The following is an 18,767-nucleotide window of genomic DNA, read 5'->3' on the forward strand; positions in this document are numbered from 1 at the left end:
GAAGGAAGATATAGATATAAAACATGAATAACAACAACAATAAGGAGGAAATCTATGAGATCAACTCAAACTTTATCTTTTAATGATTCACCCCTCTTTCTACATTAAAAAAAAAAAAAAGAATACATGTCAAGAAGAAAAGGGAGATTACAACCTTAGAGAGAGCAAGAAATCCTCAAAAATAGAAGACAGCCAAAAGAAAGAAAAATAATGCAAAGCAGAAGAAAAAGAACTAGCAAAACATAATAAAGAAAACCCTTTTTACCCCCCCCCCCACATCTTATGAACAGTAATGCTACAAGTTTGCTAACTCTAGCTGGCCTTTATTCACTTCTTTAGTGCCACCATCCAGCTGAACTTTTCCTTGAGGACCGGACAACCATAGCCCCATCTTATCCATTAGTTGTTGAGCTTCTATATCCATCCCATTAATTGCTCCATAGCAATAGGCAAAATCCAATCCATATATTGCTGCTCTTACCCAGTCTCTTCCTCAGATAAGAATTCCCTCCAAACCCTCCATCAGAGATGGTGACACATGCGATAAGTTCCAGAGTAAATCAGATGACTCAGATGTATATCTGTACTCCAAAACTCATCCAATTAAAAACCATCATCGCATGCAAACTCACGGGCATCACACTCATCCTCCAACATATCTCTCCATTGCTTTTTCTCCTTACCCTTACTATCCATTTCATTCAAAACCCTCTTTTGACCACTAACATCCACCAGCACCGCTGCCAAACAAGAATAAACTTTACTGCCCCTAACCTTATCACAGCCAATTCCCTCATCTCCGCTCTGTTCCTCCACAGCTCCAAGCATAAGCTGAACACAATCCGTCCCCCACAAACTTCCAAAGTCTACCCCCTTCAAAAAATGCCATCGGATGCATATTGGCTGCTGTCTCATCATGCCCACATTTTACACCCACTAAGGAAGCAAAAACATCAGTGGAATTCCCAGATTACCTGAGCCATTCCACTTTTACCAAAACCTCCTTACCAAGACCCACATATCCATTAACCCTCATTTGTGAAGATGTAGCCGTGATGTTCTCCAATTGCAGAGCAACCCTTTTAGGAAGATTGATCTGCCATTCATCTGCAAAGCTGAAGGAGCCACCCTACTAGAGGGACTAGATCTTTCATTCACAAGCATATTTTGGTTCACCATCATACTCATATTTTGGGCCTGAATGCATTTGGATAGAATGGGCCATGTGTACTTCAGGCCTGTATGCGCTGCGCTAACTGAAGGCCTGCCCATTATTGATAACAGAATCATTTTGAATACCTAAAATCTGGCCCAAATACAATGTGATATTAATAAGACCCGGCTGTACTCATTCTAAGCCCACACCATTCGCCTAGACTCACACACCCCATTTTTCTCAAAGCCTGGCCCATTTCACTCCATCTTCCCACAGCCATTCTCCATAGAAACCATTACTGCCTCTGGAACAATTGTCATCCCCACAATGCTGAGGATCAAACGAGGCATGAGCAGGCGTCACAAACAGCATCACACCCCCAGACCAATCACAACCTTGCTCCACAATCAAGCATTGCTCTGCACTCCCTTGCTGACAGCCTTTACAAGAATCCTTGGCCATGGCATGAAATTCCTTAGCCAACGCATGAAATTCTAGCACAAACCGTGTGGTCATCCATCTTCTTTAGCCCCACCAGGAACAAAAAAACGAAAACCAAAAAGCGTAGGGAGGAACAGGGAGAGGTTTCAGAGTGATGACAAGCGTAAGCCATCTTGGTCAGAATGCTAGCATTTTCATAGATGTTCTTTAGCTCCTAAATATTACATCAGCAAGTTACAGACCATTTTATCTTTCCAAAATAGATATACCTAAAGGCAGTCAAAGTGATATTGATGATCTCTTTCAGCCTATTTAAACTGTAATAAAAGCTAATCTAGTGAGTGCAACTGTGTAAGAACATGGTTCGAAAAAAAAGGGCTCAGTATCAAATAACTCCTCACAAAATAATGCCTGTGAGGAGGCAAAACTCCATAAATACATGAAATTCAATGTCTCCTCCAACACCCTTCAGTCTGTTATCAAGGCATGCTGCCTAAAAAGATGCACAACAAAAACACTCCTACCCTATGTTTGGGAGAGGCTTTAGATTTGTTTGTGTGTGGAGTTGGACAAAATGTAAGACAAAATTGAATTTAGTTTGGTTCAAATCCAAATCCAAGATCCCAAATCCATGCTACCAAACACAGCTTGAACAAAATAACAGAAGACTGCTATATATGGATACACAAAAATATAATTAAGTTCATCAAAATTGAAAAGCTCACCATAATTAATAAATCCTTTGGAAGCTCTAAGAAGGAGTCTTTAAACTTCCCAAGTACCGGAACAGGTGCCTCAACAAGATTTACCACCTAATTTTATGCAGACAGCAATATAAGTTGCACTCAATGACAATAAAATTCACCTGAAGACAATAATAACACTCATTTATATATCTTACCTCATCCAGTAGGCTGCCCTGGAGAATAACATGTCCATTAACACCTTTTGCTAATGCATTGATATGCTGTATAATTGTTTTCTTACGTTCCTGAAAATGAAAATTTTTCAACAGAGAATAAATTTCTCCACTCCTGTGCCCAGTATTTTTTTCTATTTAGATAACTAAGAAATATATTGAAAGAGAGAATCATTCAATCAGCCAAACTTTAAAAAAAGATAAAAATAAAATTACGGAACTATAAATGCAATGAAATTATCCAAAAGTTTTTTGTGCAAACCTCAATTTCAACTAATACTCCAGCAGTCCTCATAAAGTCTACATAAGATTCTGCATTTCGAATCTGCGGAAGTTTTTTTTTTCAGTGGACGGAATGTAAGTATTTTGTACATATAAAAAAAATAAAGGCAGAAACAAATATTAGCATATCCACATATTGCTCTGACAAAGCCAAAAGTTTTGTAATGCACACAGGAGCCATGCACACAAATTTAATATGTGATTTGAATAGCATAAAATAAAATAAAAATTGACAAGAGAAAGCAACACATCACTTGAAGAGGTTATGAGAAATGCATAAACAAATAAATAACTAGAAGAGAAAAAGAAACAAGACATACCAGTCAGGGAGAACATGTGAAACATTGATAGGAAAGTTAAAAGAGTTCAAATCATTGGTTATAGTCCTAGTGGGCCCATTTGACTCGTGTTCCTTAATGATTTTGGAAAACTAATTCCCTCTAAATTAAGGCTTTCACAACTGCAACCCTTAGAAAAATTGTTATATTATCACTTCACCTAAGAGCTTAAGCTGGCCTTAAGAATCAGCAGGGGACTCATTTCACTCATGTTCCTCAATCATGGTTATGCCAGTACGGTGGAAAGACATGAAGCCCCAGAATAAGAATCACTTAAAGAGACCAGTAATGAGCTGGAAAATGAAAGAGGTGAAGATTCAAAACCTAATGCCTGCTAATAGTGGGAAGTATAATCTGAGGGTTCCCTTCTCAGGATGGGAATGAAGTAAAGACATCACACTGGTGAGTTCCCCAAACTCGCCATGAGATGTCAATTTGGTGAGAGTAAACAGCAGTTTAAGTCAACTCGAACATCAGCAGGTTACAGCATAGGATCCAATTAGAGAAAAAACCAGTTCTGACTCTGTTTCTGAAGGCATGCCTCAAGCATTTTTGGGCCAAAAAGCACCGGGGCATATTTTAAAATGCATAAATCCTAAAATGTGTACTCAATGTAGGGCAAGAAGCAAACCTTTGGGAAGATTCTTGCTGGAGAATGATTAAGAAGAGTTGGGTAAAGGAATTGTTGGGTTTAGTTAGTAGTTCATTATGTAGTTTAATTAGTAAAGTATTAGTGTATTAGGGGGCTTGTTTGTTATATTTGTGTAAAGTAGGGGTTGTTTGTAATTCATGTTGCTTTATGGAAATATATGTAATTTCATGCGCAGAGGGTTTCTTATAAATAGTGTGTGAAAACCATGTCGTAAGCAGTTATTGTTGAATTCAAATTTGAGAAGTGAACGTGGATTCCCACTTGTAACTCCTCTCTCCTCCCTTCCCCTTTCTCTTCAATTTTTTCTAATCTCACCATGGCTGCAGAACCTTGATGCCGCGCCTGCATCATTTGGTATCTGAGCCCAACCACGACCTCTTTCTTCTATTTCAATTCCCTCATCCTTCCCTTTCACTCTTATCCTTTCCACTCTTCTTCTCTTCTTCCTTCTCCCAACTGTTCCATAATATCCCTCTCTGTTGCTTCTTTTTCTTCCTTCTCCTCCTCTTCCTGCTCCTCTTCCTCCTCCTCCTCCTCCTCCTCCTCCTCTTCTTCTCCCATATTCTTCCTTCTTATTATCTTCTCTCTTTGTTTCTCTTCCTTCATTCTCTCTCTGATTCTTCTCTGCCTTAAAATTTCAGAAAAAAAATATATAAAAACAAGAAAACAGTTCTGAATTATTCTGAAATTCCAGCCATTTCCCCATTTTTTCAAATACCATTGTGAAACACCACCCATCCCATGGGAATCAGAACCCCTTGAAACCTTTACCCTCAATTTTTCATCACCATCTGACCATATGTGTGGGCCCACGCGCCACCACTAGGTTACCCAACCATCGGCCCTTCAACAACCCTAACCTCTCGTGCTTTCCTTACCACACCAACACCACCACTACAATCCCCATCCCTTGATCTCCCCTCACCCCAACTTTCCTCACCATAGGACATTTGCCAGCGGCTCACATGCTCCAAGTGAGCCTGCCGGACTCTCCTCCTCCTGTTTCCAGTGAAATTTCCCAGCCACAATATCTTGGGTTTCCTCAGAAATATTTTGACCCACAACAAGATATTTGACTGTAGGCACAATATATTGCAAGCAAGCTTGATAACTTGCAATGAAAAGCATGAAATTTTTGCTACCAGCATCAAAAGTCTGGTTCAGTCGCTGCATCTTGTGCATTTTCTAAGTGAAATTTGTTTCATTTCAGCATGAGACACGATATTAAAGGCGACTTGAAGATAGTTCTTGAAACTTGAGAGCCAAACTTGTAATTTTATAATGAAAAGATTGAGAATTGTGGTCAAATTGTGTTAAGGACTTCGAATATATAGTTGCAGCCGATATATGCACAAATCCAGCAATATGGGCACAATTTCAAGCTTTTCCACACCTTTTCTCAAGTATGAAGGAAATGTTTGCAAAATCATCATTGATGGACGATGCACTATAAATATGGTTTCTACAAATGGAGTCACTCATATACAACTTTATCCAAAACCTCACCTAGAGCCTTATGAGATGTCTTGGATTGATACCACAACCCTACATTTTTATGAAAGATGGCTTGGTTCCCATCCAAATGGTGAATACTTTGATCGTGTTTGATGTGATATTATACCTCAAATACTGGCCATGTACTCCTTCGTTTTCCTTGGTCAAATGACTTGAGTGTGACTCAAGGACGTGGGAACACATATGTCTTCCACTATAATGGGGAGAGAATAATTTTAAATTCAACTCTACCAGTCAACCAAGACCAAGAATCAGTCACAATTACTAAACTTACTCAAATCGTAGACACTACGAGCAAGGAAATGAATGCGTTTGAAGACATCCAAAGTCTCAAACATTCCTATTGTTGAGTTTGTCATTCCCGATGTATTCATTGATGCCAATTCTCCATTCAAGTTTGTGGTTCTGTCAATGGAACGTGGCTTAAATGCTGGCTTTTGAAGAGTCCAAGTTTGCTTCTTACTTTTGATCCTCCAGCATTTCAAAATTTGAGGCTGAATGTTTCCTAATAGGGAGAAAGTTGATGTAGGACAAGAAGCAAGACTTTAGGAAAATCCTTGCTAAAGAATAATTTAGAAGAGTAGGGTCGAGGAATCGTTGCGTTTAGTTAGTAGTTTATATTTTTAGTTTAATTAGTAGAGTATTATGTTTATTTTAAGGGCTTGTTTGTAATATTTGTGTAAATAGGGGTTTGTTTGTAATTCATGTTGTTTTAGGCATATATGTGTAATTTCATATGTAGAGGCTTTCTTATAAATTATGTGTAAAATACATGTTGTGAGCAGTTATTGTTGAATTTGAATTTGAGAAGTGAATGTGAATCCCCTTTGTATCTCCTCTCTCCTCCCCTTCCCTTCCTTTCTCTTCAATTTCTTCTAAACTCTCCATGGCTGCAAAACCTTGATGCAACCCCTTTATAATCGAATTCCAGCGAATGTAACTGACTCTCCATTTATACAATCGATGCTTGATATTGCTACAGAGGTTGGAAAGGGGGTGAAGAGCCCATCACCCTATGAGGTCTCTGAAACATATTTAGAGCAAAAGTATAAGGAAATGAAAAATTATATATCTTCTTTTGCTGGCATTTGGAAGGGGAGAGGTATAACCATTGTGTGATGGTTGGTCAAGGCCCACAAGAAAACACATAATAAACTTTTTAGTTTATTGCAATAGAGACACTATTTTCCACAAGTCAGTTGATGCCTCTAATGTGCCGAGCCAAACAGCTGAATATTACTTCAGGTAATTTTCTAATTTTGATTGACTTGGGCCACTTGATGACTTGTATATTTTTAATTCAGTGGTAGTAATTGTTAAAACTGTAATTTCATTTCAGATTAATGGACGAGGTGGTTGAAGAAGTTGGAGAGGAAAATGTTGTCAAAGTAGTAACTAATAATGAAGCTGCAATGAAGGCGTGAGGGAAATTATTAATCCAAAATAGGCCCAATCTCTACAGGATAGCATGTGCAGCTTATTGCATAGACTTTATTCTTGAAAACATTGGTAAGAAAAGTAATGTGAATAAGGTCTTAGAAAATGCAAAAAAAAAAAAAAAAACCTCTTTTATCTACAACCACACGTGGACAGTGAATTTTGTGAAAATTTTCACAAATAATAGATAATTGCTTCATCCTGCCATTACTCAATTTTCCACCAACTTTATTGCCTTGGAGACCATTGTTAGGCATAAACAGGCATTAAGAGAAATGTTCACATCTGATGCTTGGAAAAACTCATGGTTTGTGATGGCAAAATCTGGCCCAACATATGTGATGCGAAGAAGATTATCTTAGGGAAAAAGTTTTGGCCAAAGGCCTCCAATATAATTAAATTACCGGAACCCTTAGTGAAAGTTCTGAATTTGGTTGATGGTGATGAAAAATCAACTATAGGTTTCATATATGAGGCAGTTGATTGGGCAAAATTGGCAAATTCAGAATGAGCGCCGATTCTACAAATTTATTGGAAAATTATTGATAATTGGTGGAGTTTTCAATTGCACCAAGACTTACATGCAGCTGGTAAGTGTAAATAAAATACAATTTTTTATTATTTCAACTTTCAAATCATGTGTAGTTGCATTAAAAATTAAAACACTTTTATTGACTAATATATATGTAAATTTAACTTTAGGATATTTTTTTGAACCCCCAATTTCTTCATGGTGCCCTACCCTCTTCTGAAGTTGCTAGAGAAGTTATGGATGAGGTTAAAAAAGTGATAACCAAACTGGTACCCGATATAGACACTCAAAGTCAGGCCATTAATCAAGTATTGTATCTGTTGAATAATGAATTATTTTAGTATTCTTTCATACATTCTATAATATATATCTAATTAATTAATTATACTTCACAATCCTCGTTTTTTAGTTGTTGCTATATCGGGATAGGCATGAGACAATTGGAACTCTGTTGGCTCAAAGGGCAATGAAACGAACAAATCGTCGTAAATGTAGCTAAATAATGGGTTAATGGATCTATTTTGTAATTTTTATGTTCAAATTTGACTTTTCAAAAATACACTATATTGACATATGTTTTTCTTCAACTATTTATGCAACCAAACGGTGGATTCATTATGGTATGTGTGCTCCTAAGCTACAAAAAATAGCAATCAGAGTTCTTAACCAAACCACGTCAGCTTCGAATTGTGAGCGTAATTGGAACACCTTTAGCCTCACCCATACGAAAACAAGAAATAAACTAAAGTACATGAGACTACAAAAACTTGTTTTCGTGCATTACAACATGAAGTTGAACTTAAGACATACAATGAGAAGAAGCCAAAATGACATTGAAGATAGTTTTAACCCTATCAATTTAGACCATATTTTCGAAAAAGATGATCCTTTGAGTACATGGTTATAGGAGAGAGACACCACTACTCGGCGATCAGGACAACTCAAATTGGTTAGATGACGAGGTTGGTGGTACTGTAAAAAGAGGTAATCAACCACCAATAAATGTGCAAGATTCAAGTTCAAGTCCTGCGCGTACACAAAGTGATGATAATCTTGGTTTGAGCCCACTAAGTGATGGTGGTGGTAGTGGACCTAGTGGTGCTGGGACTGGGGTTGGGGCTAATGGTGGTGGTGGCGGTGCAGATTATGATTATGGGTATGACACAGAGACATCACTTTTAGGGGATACATATCCTCCTAGTTGTTATGGAGTACATGATATTCCCAAAAATTATGACACAAAGTAGAAGAAGTCACCAACATCGAGAGCGTGATTCTGCTGAAGATTCATATTATGTTGTTCATAGTTTTGGAGACTTTGATTTAAATGATTCATCATTACAATCATATGGATCTCATCAAGCATATCCACCACCTCAACACTATAATCCATATTATGCATCTCATCCATATCCTACTCAGTCAGGATCCAGTGAGTCTTCTTCTACACACTACCCAGAGTCAACCCCAGCCCTAGCTGTAGGAACCTGAACCCGGAAAAAAAATAATAATAATAAATAAATATAATAAATATCTTGGAGGAGATATTTTTAGATATTTATATAATAAATATCTTGAAGGAGATATTTTGAGTTACTTAAGAGCTAAGTTATGTATTTTTTTATATATAACTCTCAACTCTCTCTCTCTCTTCCTCTCTCTCTAAAATTTGAGATTCGATTTTCTCTCACTCTCTAACCGCAGGAACTCTCCGCTAGTGCTCCTCAGTTCTCTCTCCCTTCTCCTAGCTCGTAGGATCTCGTTGTTCAACCGGTTCAAAAAGCTAGGGTTTCAAATTTTAGTCCATTTCAGGTCGTTTTTCAAGAAATAGGTAAGGGGATTTATTTACATCAGTTCTTTTAGAAAACTAAACCGTCATAACAGTAGCTTATGTTTATATGTACGTTATGACTGTTCATTTGGAAAAATCTACCAGGTAAAATGGTTGTTTTTACGATTTTATGGTTTTGGTAAAAACTAGGGTTTTGGCGTATAATCTCCAAACTTCTCAAAACTCCTTTATTTGCATTAAACTTAAAGTAGGAGATGCTTGAAACCCTTGTTTGTAGTTTAAATGATTATTTACGAACCATTTTACTATGTATTGTATACTTAACCAAATGAGTGTGGCATATGATATGAAATAGGAATGTATTGAAATGAAAAGCATGTTTACGAAATATGGGAACTAGAGTTCCAAATGATTATCAAAAAATACAGAAAAGAGATGCTGATTAGATACCGAGCGCTATGTATGTAGAGGTTAAACCGACAGTGCGTGTTTCAGTTTATACCATAGAATGAATGTACGAAGTATGAAAGAATGTATGAATGAGTTTGTGAAAAATACTGGAATTGCTTAGATGATTTATGGAATGAAACAAGTTAATATGCTTGTATTATAAATTGTATATATGATGTTGGAACCGCCTTAGAAAGCTTGTTACTAATAAAGTTTTAGATAAGCCTATTATCAGAGAGCCTTAAAAAGCTCGTTATTATCAGTAAGTACAGTACCGTCGCTAGAATATAAGGTACAGTACAACCACATGACGGCGCTTTAGTGTGGGTATCAAGATAGTCAATTAGTACGAAGGGTCACTGGTCGACTTAAGGGCCAAGGTGGTGATGGTCAAATCGGACTGGAGAGAAGATGATGCCTAACAATGCCTGCACGAATAGGGCTAGATCAGAGCTTTATTATCGCACAACCCTCGTCATGGGAGCAGTAGATGGCTTAGTAATGATGTTTCAAAGCTAGGATGAGTTCTATAAACAAATACATGATTTAAAAACTAAAATGGACAAAGTCACAGGGTTGAGTACCGAGCGGAGGGATTGTATAGTGTATGGGCTTGTACCCTACCCTAACCTCGGAAACTCTCGCTTGTAACGATGTTGAATTATCTATTGCAGGAATTATATATATATCCTATATTATAGGATTGAGAATGTTTTAAATGTTTAACTACTTCTACTGAAATAAACTCATGTTGTCACACACTAAAGTAATATGATCTACCTTACTGAGATGTGTCTCACACCAATATACAACCTTTGTTTCAAATCCTACAGGAAACAGGTCCTAGATTTCTAGAGGGACTTTGGAGCGTAGATTGTTTTAGTTTATGTAAGTTTTGTATATGTACTGCATTTTTGGCCAGGATGTCTTTAGGGGATTGTAATAGCAAATTATGTTTTAGTATGTATGAATGTATATAAGAAACAGTTAGATACTCTAGTAGTTTATCAGAAGATGTATGAACTTTTATGTTTTCCGTTGTGCATAAGAATACAGATCAGTATGATACACCCATATGTCCCTTATTAGGGCGGGTAGTTTATGTTTCTTATCAGAGATACACATGTTATGTATGTTAGTAGCACTCCGGGGCCACCTAGAGGGCCCGGGCGTTACACCAGCCCCAACCCCAACTTATGGATATTATTCAGAATATGGTCAAGGAGGAGATTATGCACCTCCTATTAGTTGGATTTTCACCACCAGTAGATTTTCAAGAGCAACAATGAGATAACGTGAACATGGGTTTATTTTGCTATATTTCCACAAAGGTGGGGAGATAATTCACAATCCCAATCTCAAGATAGAAATGAAGATTATGAAGACCCTCCACGTCATTATTTTTGGTGGTGAGACGTGCTATATTGTAATATTGTACTTATGTATTCGACTATTGGTACCAATCATTTTTTTAAAATTCATGTATGTGTATTAGTGTATCTTGAGTATTTGACTCATTTTTAGTAATTTTATGTCTCTAATTAATTGATTCTTCATTTTAATTACATTTCTACATTTTTTACCCATTAAAGTAGTGCAAACTATTAAAAAAATGACTTTTGTTTTAAACAGCACACTAAAATTAATATAAAAATCATAATGCCTATTAAAGAGCATTTGTAGGATGAATAAAAGTAGTCAAAATTCATTAAGAATCATGTATTAATGGATTTCATGCTTATTGTTCAATTTTGGCATGGTTGTGCATGCGTGAAACAAATTCACAACCATTACGCCCGCTTCCTGTTACGTAACAACTGCGTTCCGCGACACCCGCGACCATTACGTGACGTTACTCGCGACCGCAATTTCAAACCATGCATCTCCTTCTTATCTTCTCTCAATTAAACCCCTATCTCTGCGAGGAACCTTTATAAGAGAGACCAATGAGCTTACCTTTTAAATCAATGTGCTCCATTCTTTTTCAATTCCAATTGAGGAGTGACAAAAGGGTTTGAGGTAGATACTTTTGGGTTTATCTCTTGCATAGTTGTCAAATCGAGTTTTGAATCTTGAATTAAAATTCCAATTTTCAAATTAAAAATCAAGAATCAAATCGAATCGTAAGATTCAATACTAATTTCAAAAATCAATTCTAAATGACTTGCAAATATTGGGACAGAAACAAGATGCCAAATAGTAAAATACATCCAAATTTAGATGATAAAAAATCATATTTCATGTGTATGCTTTCCCTAAACAAATGAAAAGTAGGGGAACAAGTGAAGAAATAAGAATAAAAAATGAACTTGATGTTCTTTAGTTTGTCAAAAATTTAAAATATATATATATATATATATATCATGTATATTCTTTCTCGAATTTATAAAAAAAAAAAACCTAAAATAATGATAATAATTTAGCAAAACTACTACCAAACCAACCTTTGACGAAATATGAATACAACCTTACCCAACGAGTGTTCTACCCCTTCTTCTCAATGGTAGAATACTATACACCTCCAAGAGTAAAGAAACGTTTAGTGAAGATAACATAAGAACTAGGGTTCTGTTTTCCCTTGTTTTTAGCATAAAACTAATGTAGACAAGGAATGGAAGGTAATTGTGTAAAAATAAAGGCAATAAATAAATAAAAAATGTTGTTTTGGGGTTTTAACCTATTCAAGTTTGTCAGGATATGATAGGTCCCATATTGTGTGAATCAATAGATTCAAATCAATTTGTTAGATTCAAAAGGTGAACTGATAGATTCGGCAACAATTTAGTTGTTTTTGGTTTCACTAACAAGATTTGAATCAATTTGGTGTGGGATCAATTTGAATCATACAAAATCAAATTGCCTAATAGTTATTAAGATTTAACAAACTCTGAAATGTCTTGTAATCCTTGCCTTTTATCATTTTATGACGGTGTTGCACCGTAATTGCTTGTCTCCTTTTGCCCTTACTTCTTCATCTACAATCTAAAGCTTCCTCCAAGGTTAAGGCCTTTTGTCGACAGAAATCTTGGAAAAATAAATATTAATGATTAGCTTCAATGACTTGATTCGGAAACGTAGACCTTACAAGTCTCTATCACCTGATGTTTCTGTCCTTTTCTTTAAGAGTGAATAGATTTGTTCCCTCTTGTTCTTACATTGCCACTCTCTTGGTCCCTTGGGAGAGAATTGTGTTTTCCCTTCTTCGTTCGAGAAGCTTTGCTCTTTGATGTTTAAGGGTTTCAGAAAGAAGAAGGAGAGAAAAGTCTTGTGATAGAGTTGGATTATAGCTATGTTTGGGTGTATGTGGTTGGAGAGAAATGCCAGAATTTTTAAGACTTTGGATACCCTCCAACCTTGCTTCTGATTAGATGGTGTTTCTTGCATTGCTGTGGGATTCAGCAAATGACTTCTTTCAGCATATACAGCAAGACAAGGTAGCTTTGCTCAAGTTTTGACCACATCTTGACCAAGAACACATGAAGCATTTTTAGAATAATTTTTAGCAGCTTTTTTATTTCTAATTGGTTTTTAAGGGAAATTTAATTTTTCTAATGCCGTTTTTTCATCAGATGTCTTCAATCTTCAAGTTGAGGGATCTAAACAGCACTGAATTTTAAAATTTGTTGTTAAAACTTAAAAGCAGTGTTGCCTTTTTATTTAATAAAATTTTACGTTTCAAGAGTTTTTAATGAATTCAAATTGGGGGTATATCCTTATTTATATTAAAAAATACTTTACATAACTGAAGTTTGTTGAATAATTTTACACGTGAAAAGGCTGCTCATTATGTGGGAAATAGGATATAAACTACTGATTCTGTTGGAGAAAAAATATGCACCAGGCACATTTCTTCCATAAGCAATAAGCTGCTCATTGTTGGAGGAAACAGGAGTATACGCTAGTTGCTTCAGTTTTGAAAAAGAAGGGAAAAGATAAACTACACGCAGTGATATTTGCATACATGGCAAATGCTGCGAATGCAGTAATGCCAAAGTCAAACTCAGCAGAAGGAAACCCATTGGTACAGGCCTTGGTGCTTGACTGAGTCACCCTTTTTAACAATTATAGTAACAGGGATCACAAAGAGGAATTCTATAAACAAGAGGCATAATTTTGTGCACATACCAGTACATTAGCTGAAGGAGTATTGCGAAGCCCATGAGACAGATTACCACTACATAACAAAACAAAATGGAAAATTGTAAGAGAACACTATTTATGAATAAAAATTAAAAATAATAAGACATAACTGCAATCATGAAGATGCAAGCATCCAGTCTTCTACTCCCATTCTGGCAGTTTGTTATTTAGAGGCTCGGCCTTTTCCAAGTCAAGACCGTTGTTTGTTTTGGTTTGCCGACTTAATCAAACACCAACAAGTTTGTAGCAAGTAGGTCATATATAAGCTTATCTTCGGTTTTATGGTCCGCAATGTATTTGGGTCTAAATGAGATGCATTCTCATCTCTTGTATAATTATTATGTGGCTCAGACTTTATGAAACAAGCTGGTTTCTTATTTTGGTAAAACCATGGTTTGCACAGACTCTTTGAGTGTTTTTTTGTTAACCGCTTTTGGAGGATTTGGGATCCAGATCTGATCCAATTATGCAATCTTCAATTTGATGAGTTTTGTCACCTTTTTGTCATGCGCTTTGCTTAATCTTTCTGTTTACTTACTCTACTTCATTCAAGTCATTTAGGCCATACTTTTAGCAGTATTTTTGTCCCTAGGCATTTATTTTAAAAGTCAGTGACTTTACAGTAAGTCGTGATTCTTTAACAGTGATTTAGTAATTTTATGTGTTACAGCCGTAAATTGATTCTAAATAAGAGACTAAATGGTTTCTTCGCTAGCCAACTAGAACCTTTAGAAAGGGCTCTCCAACTCACATTCCGCAGTTCTCTGGATGGATTATCATTAATTCACAGCTGCTACAGCAGCTTTTTCCTCTCTTTTTCTCCTACGGATTGAGATAGCGGTTTTCTTGTTGTCATTCTTATCTTCTTATTTTCCTGTTTCACTTTGCTCTCATACATGATTTGCATCAGTTGGTACCACAGCAGAATTGGCCCAGCGGATTTAAGTGGGGAATTTAAAGATTTCTTTCTAGGGCTTATAAGATGCACCCAAAAGAATAAATCCACTTCACACACCAGCCATTCGACCTAATTACAATGTTACACCAGATCTACCATCGATAGTAAATATGATTGAAGATTTAGAAAGAAGATTGATCCTTTGACCCAGAAAATAGTGCAAGATCCTGCCGCCTCTAATGATGGCATAGAATCTAAGGAGGACTATAATGAAAAGGATTTCGTGAATCGTCTTCATGAAAAGATAGTCCCCTCCAGCTCCAACTCCATATGACTATAGGCTTTCAGATGGTGGGTTTAAAGTGAATACATGTAACTCTCCTGAGAAGGACTTTGTCAATCCTTCAGGAGAGGATTACTTCTTTCCATTTTTTTTTTCTTTCTTTAGCTTTTCTTGAGGCTTTCTTAGCATGTTGTTCAAGAGGGACTGCCTTCTTGGACTTCCAAACTTGGGTGGTGCTGTTGCATTGATGGCTTAGTGTTTCCTATTTTGCTTCCTCTGATTTATATTTTTTTTCTTTCCATGTAAAATCCCTAGAGGATAAGTTGCCCTCCTATCTATAATTCTTTTGTCTTCTCAATAAATTTCGATTTCAAAAAACAAAAACAAACACAAAAACTAGAACATGACTGATATTTGCAGTACACATCTCAGCACACTGTCTAAGACTCCAAGTGTCAGAACCAAGGTTTGAACTAAAAATGAGAAGGACATTAAGCTTCACATTTTATGGAAATGTCAATTTTTTAAGTATTTGCAACATTGCACCCCTTTAGAATTGCTTAGCAATGTCAATATATCGCCCATTCTAGAACGTCAACTGTGACTTTAATCATTAAAATCAGTTGCATAAATTCCAAGTTCTACCAAAGGTGGTAGAGGTTTCAACTACTAAATGAAAAGAAAAAACAACGGCAGATCTCATAAACTCAAGAATATATACATCAACTCAAAAGCCAGCCAGAAATGATAGTCAGATGTTCTTCTCAAATAAGAATGAGAATGTAGTTTCAATTGAAGCGAAGACCAAAAGCAAACATTCTTAGACTTCATTACTGATGAAGACCAAATAAATGAACCCCAAAAAAAAGTCACATTTTTAACATTGCTCAAGAAAGAAAACTAATGATTGTACTTATCAATAACCCATAAAATAGTTAACTGTTACTACAAGCACACAAACACAAAAGAACAAAAATTTCCGAATAGAGATCAATATGCACACGTCATGATAACAGCAGACAGAACATTGTTACCAGGCTACGCTAATGATTGGATGGTTTTTATAAACTAACTTCATTGATAAACATCTCCGATATTATTTACTACCTTTAAAATGGTGTTATGATTGGTACAATTCAAACAATATGAAGCCAGTACAATCAACAAAATAATAGGTTATAAATAAAAACACAAATACACACAGACAAGCACGCTGGCCATCATAATTACCTCAAAACTCCAGCAAACGAAAATGGCACAACTGCATCCCCGTGAAGGGCCAAAATCCAACGAATCGGTCTGCTAAACATGACCTGCATAATAATCACAAGGAAACATATAGGAATTACATTTCGACATACATCCATACATGCATGTGTAGACAAGCCATTCCAAGCTTAATACTAAAATGCAAAATAGCAACAATAACAACAACAATAATATTAATATTAATTATAATCTTTTATAGAAAAAGAATATTTCATTAATAGGAAGAGAATTTTTCTTCTTGTTGTTACTTTTTTTAACTTTATGTATTGAATCTTCTTTAGTTTCTCCTCAACTTGCCAAATAGAACCAAGGTATCAAAATCAACTAGTGCTATTAATTTTTTAACCATCAAGCTTAATCTTTTCTCCATAATTCCTCCTGCCATGACTAAAATTACATTTCATATACTCTGTCTTATTTCTACTTATCTTAAAACCACTAGAATTTAAAACTTCTCTTCATGATTCTACTACTTCACATCTAGTTTCATCAATCAAGATAATGTCATCTACAATTAACATACACTACAGAACCTAATTTTGGACACTCCCACTAAGTTCGTCCATTAATAATGCAAAATGATAAGGACTAAGCTAATATCACCAAGCAAACAAACCTGAAATTGCAAATTTATCATGCCTTAACTCCTATCAAGAGCAGAAGTTTGAGGAAGGTTGTTTGGAATGAGAGGAACTTTCTAAGGACCTCACACTCATTACAAACATACTGATATGAGCATTGCTGGACAGTTACATGACCAATACTAAATGTAAATAGATTTATAAAATATTTTACGGACATGCATGCAATCACGGCACATATCTTGGAAATCTATGCAAGCACGGGCATGTGTTACATATGAATCTGCAACCTTGCTTGCCACTTGTTCAAAGGTTTAACCACAGCATACTAAAAGGCCTCTTTTCTTTTGGCTTTCAGTTGTTTTTTTTTTTTTTTTTTGTTCTCCTTTTTCTCTATTCTTTTCTTTAAAAAAGGGAGGGTTTTGGTAGTTTAGAGAAGGGCCTTTTGGAGGAGATTTAGGGGAAAGTTATAAGAAACATTCCAAAGATACTAAATGAAAAAAATTCAAAACGTCGACAAGGACAAAGGACAATGTGAAACCAAGCACACTTCTCAATGGTCCTAGATAGGTGTACCAAGCATAGATATAATATGCAAAAAGAATTTTCAAAAATAATTGAAAAGAAACACAGAAACAAAACATGTTCTCCACCTCTAGGTGCACGCATAGATGAAAGATTAAAAGTGGAAAAATACAAATGCAATTAATAGTTATATTCAACACCTCAATTCAAGGGTGATTGCAAGCATTGCACCAAATATGGAGTGGAACATTATATGCAACACCAGTTAATAAAGCTCACAATGAGCAATACGGGATACATAGCAAACATAGCATCAAATATGTATTACAACTTAAGAACAACTGCACAAGCTTCCCAAATTCCAATGCCCAGATGCATGATGGCACAAAGGAAATACTAAATCTTAGTTATTTTGACTAATTAAAGGTTAGGGCATCAAAACTCCAAGTGCATCACCATACAGCAATAGTACTAGGAAATTGGAACAGACAAAATATGAGAACCATTTTTTGAGCCACAGCATGGGGGAGGACAGAAGTTCCTTGGAAGCAAAAGCAACAAAGCATTTACAAGATTTTAAAGCAAGATCTTCACTTAAAAAGTTACTTTGACTCATTCAATATTTCAATGTAAAAGCTAAGAAAAATTAAAAATAATCAAACAAGTAAATTAAACATGAATGGAAATCAAGTGCCCAAAATTTCAACAAAATCAAAAAATGGGGTTAAAGGTCCAAATACCTGAGAGTTCCAACGCATTGACTTTGGAAATGATAATTTAGCTATTGTACCAGGCAAATCATTGGAAAGAACCTAACCATGGTAACAAACAAAATTCATTGTAAAGAGAGATTCAAAAAAATAAACATTGATTTAGGATGCAAAAATGGAAACGCTAAAAATGACAATGCAAGCTTCATCAAAAGCAAGTATTTGGCATTCTAAACCGCTAGTTTGAGTGTTATTTGCAATGTCATGAATAAAAGCATAAGTCAGCATAGGACATAGACATACCAACATACTAAGGCAACTCTACAAAACATTTGGGTAACCAGCAAAAAGATTCAATTGCCGAGATTGACATATAGGCAATTGATTATGCTAGATGGCATAGCATCTTAACCATAAACATTTGAACACACTCAAAACACAAAATCCCGGCCTAGTTACTTGGGATAGGCTTCAAAAAAAATTTCCACATTTTTTAAATTGAGTCAAAAAATTCCAATGAAGAAAATTATTAAAAGCCCCAATAAAACACAGAGCAGAAACCGAACAAGACACGTCACGAACCCAAAGAGGAAATAAAAAACCCTCTCACTATTACCATATTTTTCATGTCAAGTCAGAGATACAATTGCTTGGATCATTGGGGCAACCAGTATACACACGATGGCAACTCAAGGGAATAGAGCCTCATCTTTGGGGCAACAATTTTAGTAACAACTAAAATGCCTAAAATCATTCTTCCCTCAATTTTTTTTTTTTTTTTTGGACAGAAAAAGAAGAGATTTCATTAATAGGAGAAGAATACACAAAATGGAGAATAAGACGTCTA

The 18,767-nt window shown here is 35.8% G+C and overlaps 1 protein-coding gene across 2 annotated transcripts in view; it reads right to left on the reverse strand.

Annotated features, from left to right (window-relative positions):
• LOC131166852 (glycine--tRNA ligase, chloroplastic/mitochondrial 2) overlaps nucleotides 1–18,767 on the reverse strand; it is a 167,093-nt gene that overhangs the window by 69,318 nt on the left and 79,008 nt on the right. For both annotated transcript variants that reach the window (XM_058125452.1, XM_058125453.1), the window contains exons 18-23: nucleotides 17,951–18,022; nucleotides 16,066–16,148; nucleotides 13,640–13,688; nucleotides 2,779–2,841; nucleotides 2,499–2,588; nucleotides 2,323–2,409 (exon numbers count right to left, since the gene is read on the reverse strand). In XM_058125452.1, the coding sequence (XP_057981435.1) occupies nucleotides 2,323–2,409; nucleotides 2,499–2,588; nucleotides 2,779–2,841; nucleotides 13,640–13,688; nucleotides 16,066–16,148; nucleotides 17,951–18,022 (444 nt within the window). The remainder of the gene's footprint in view (nucleotides 1–2,322; nucleotides 2,410–2,498; nucleotides 2,589–2,778; nucleotides 2,842–13,639; nucleotides 13,689–16,065; nucleotides 16,149–17,950; nucleotides 18,023–18,767) is intronic.

This window comes from Malania oleifera, chromosome 10 (assembly GCF_029873635.1).
Source record: "Malania oleifera isolate guangnan ecotype guangnan chromosome 10, ASM2987363v1, whole genome shotgun sequence".
NCBI lineage: Eukaryota > Viridiplantae > Streptophyta > Magnoliopsida > Santalales > Ximeniaceae > Malania > Malania oleifera.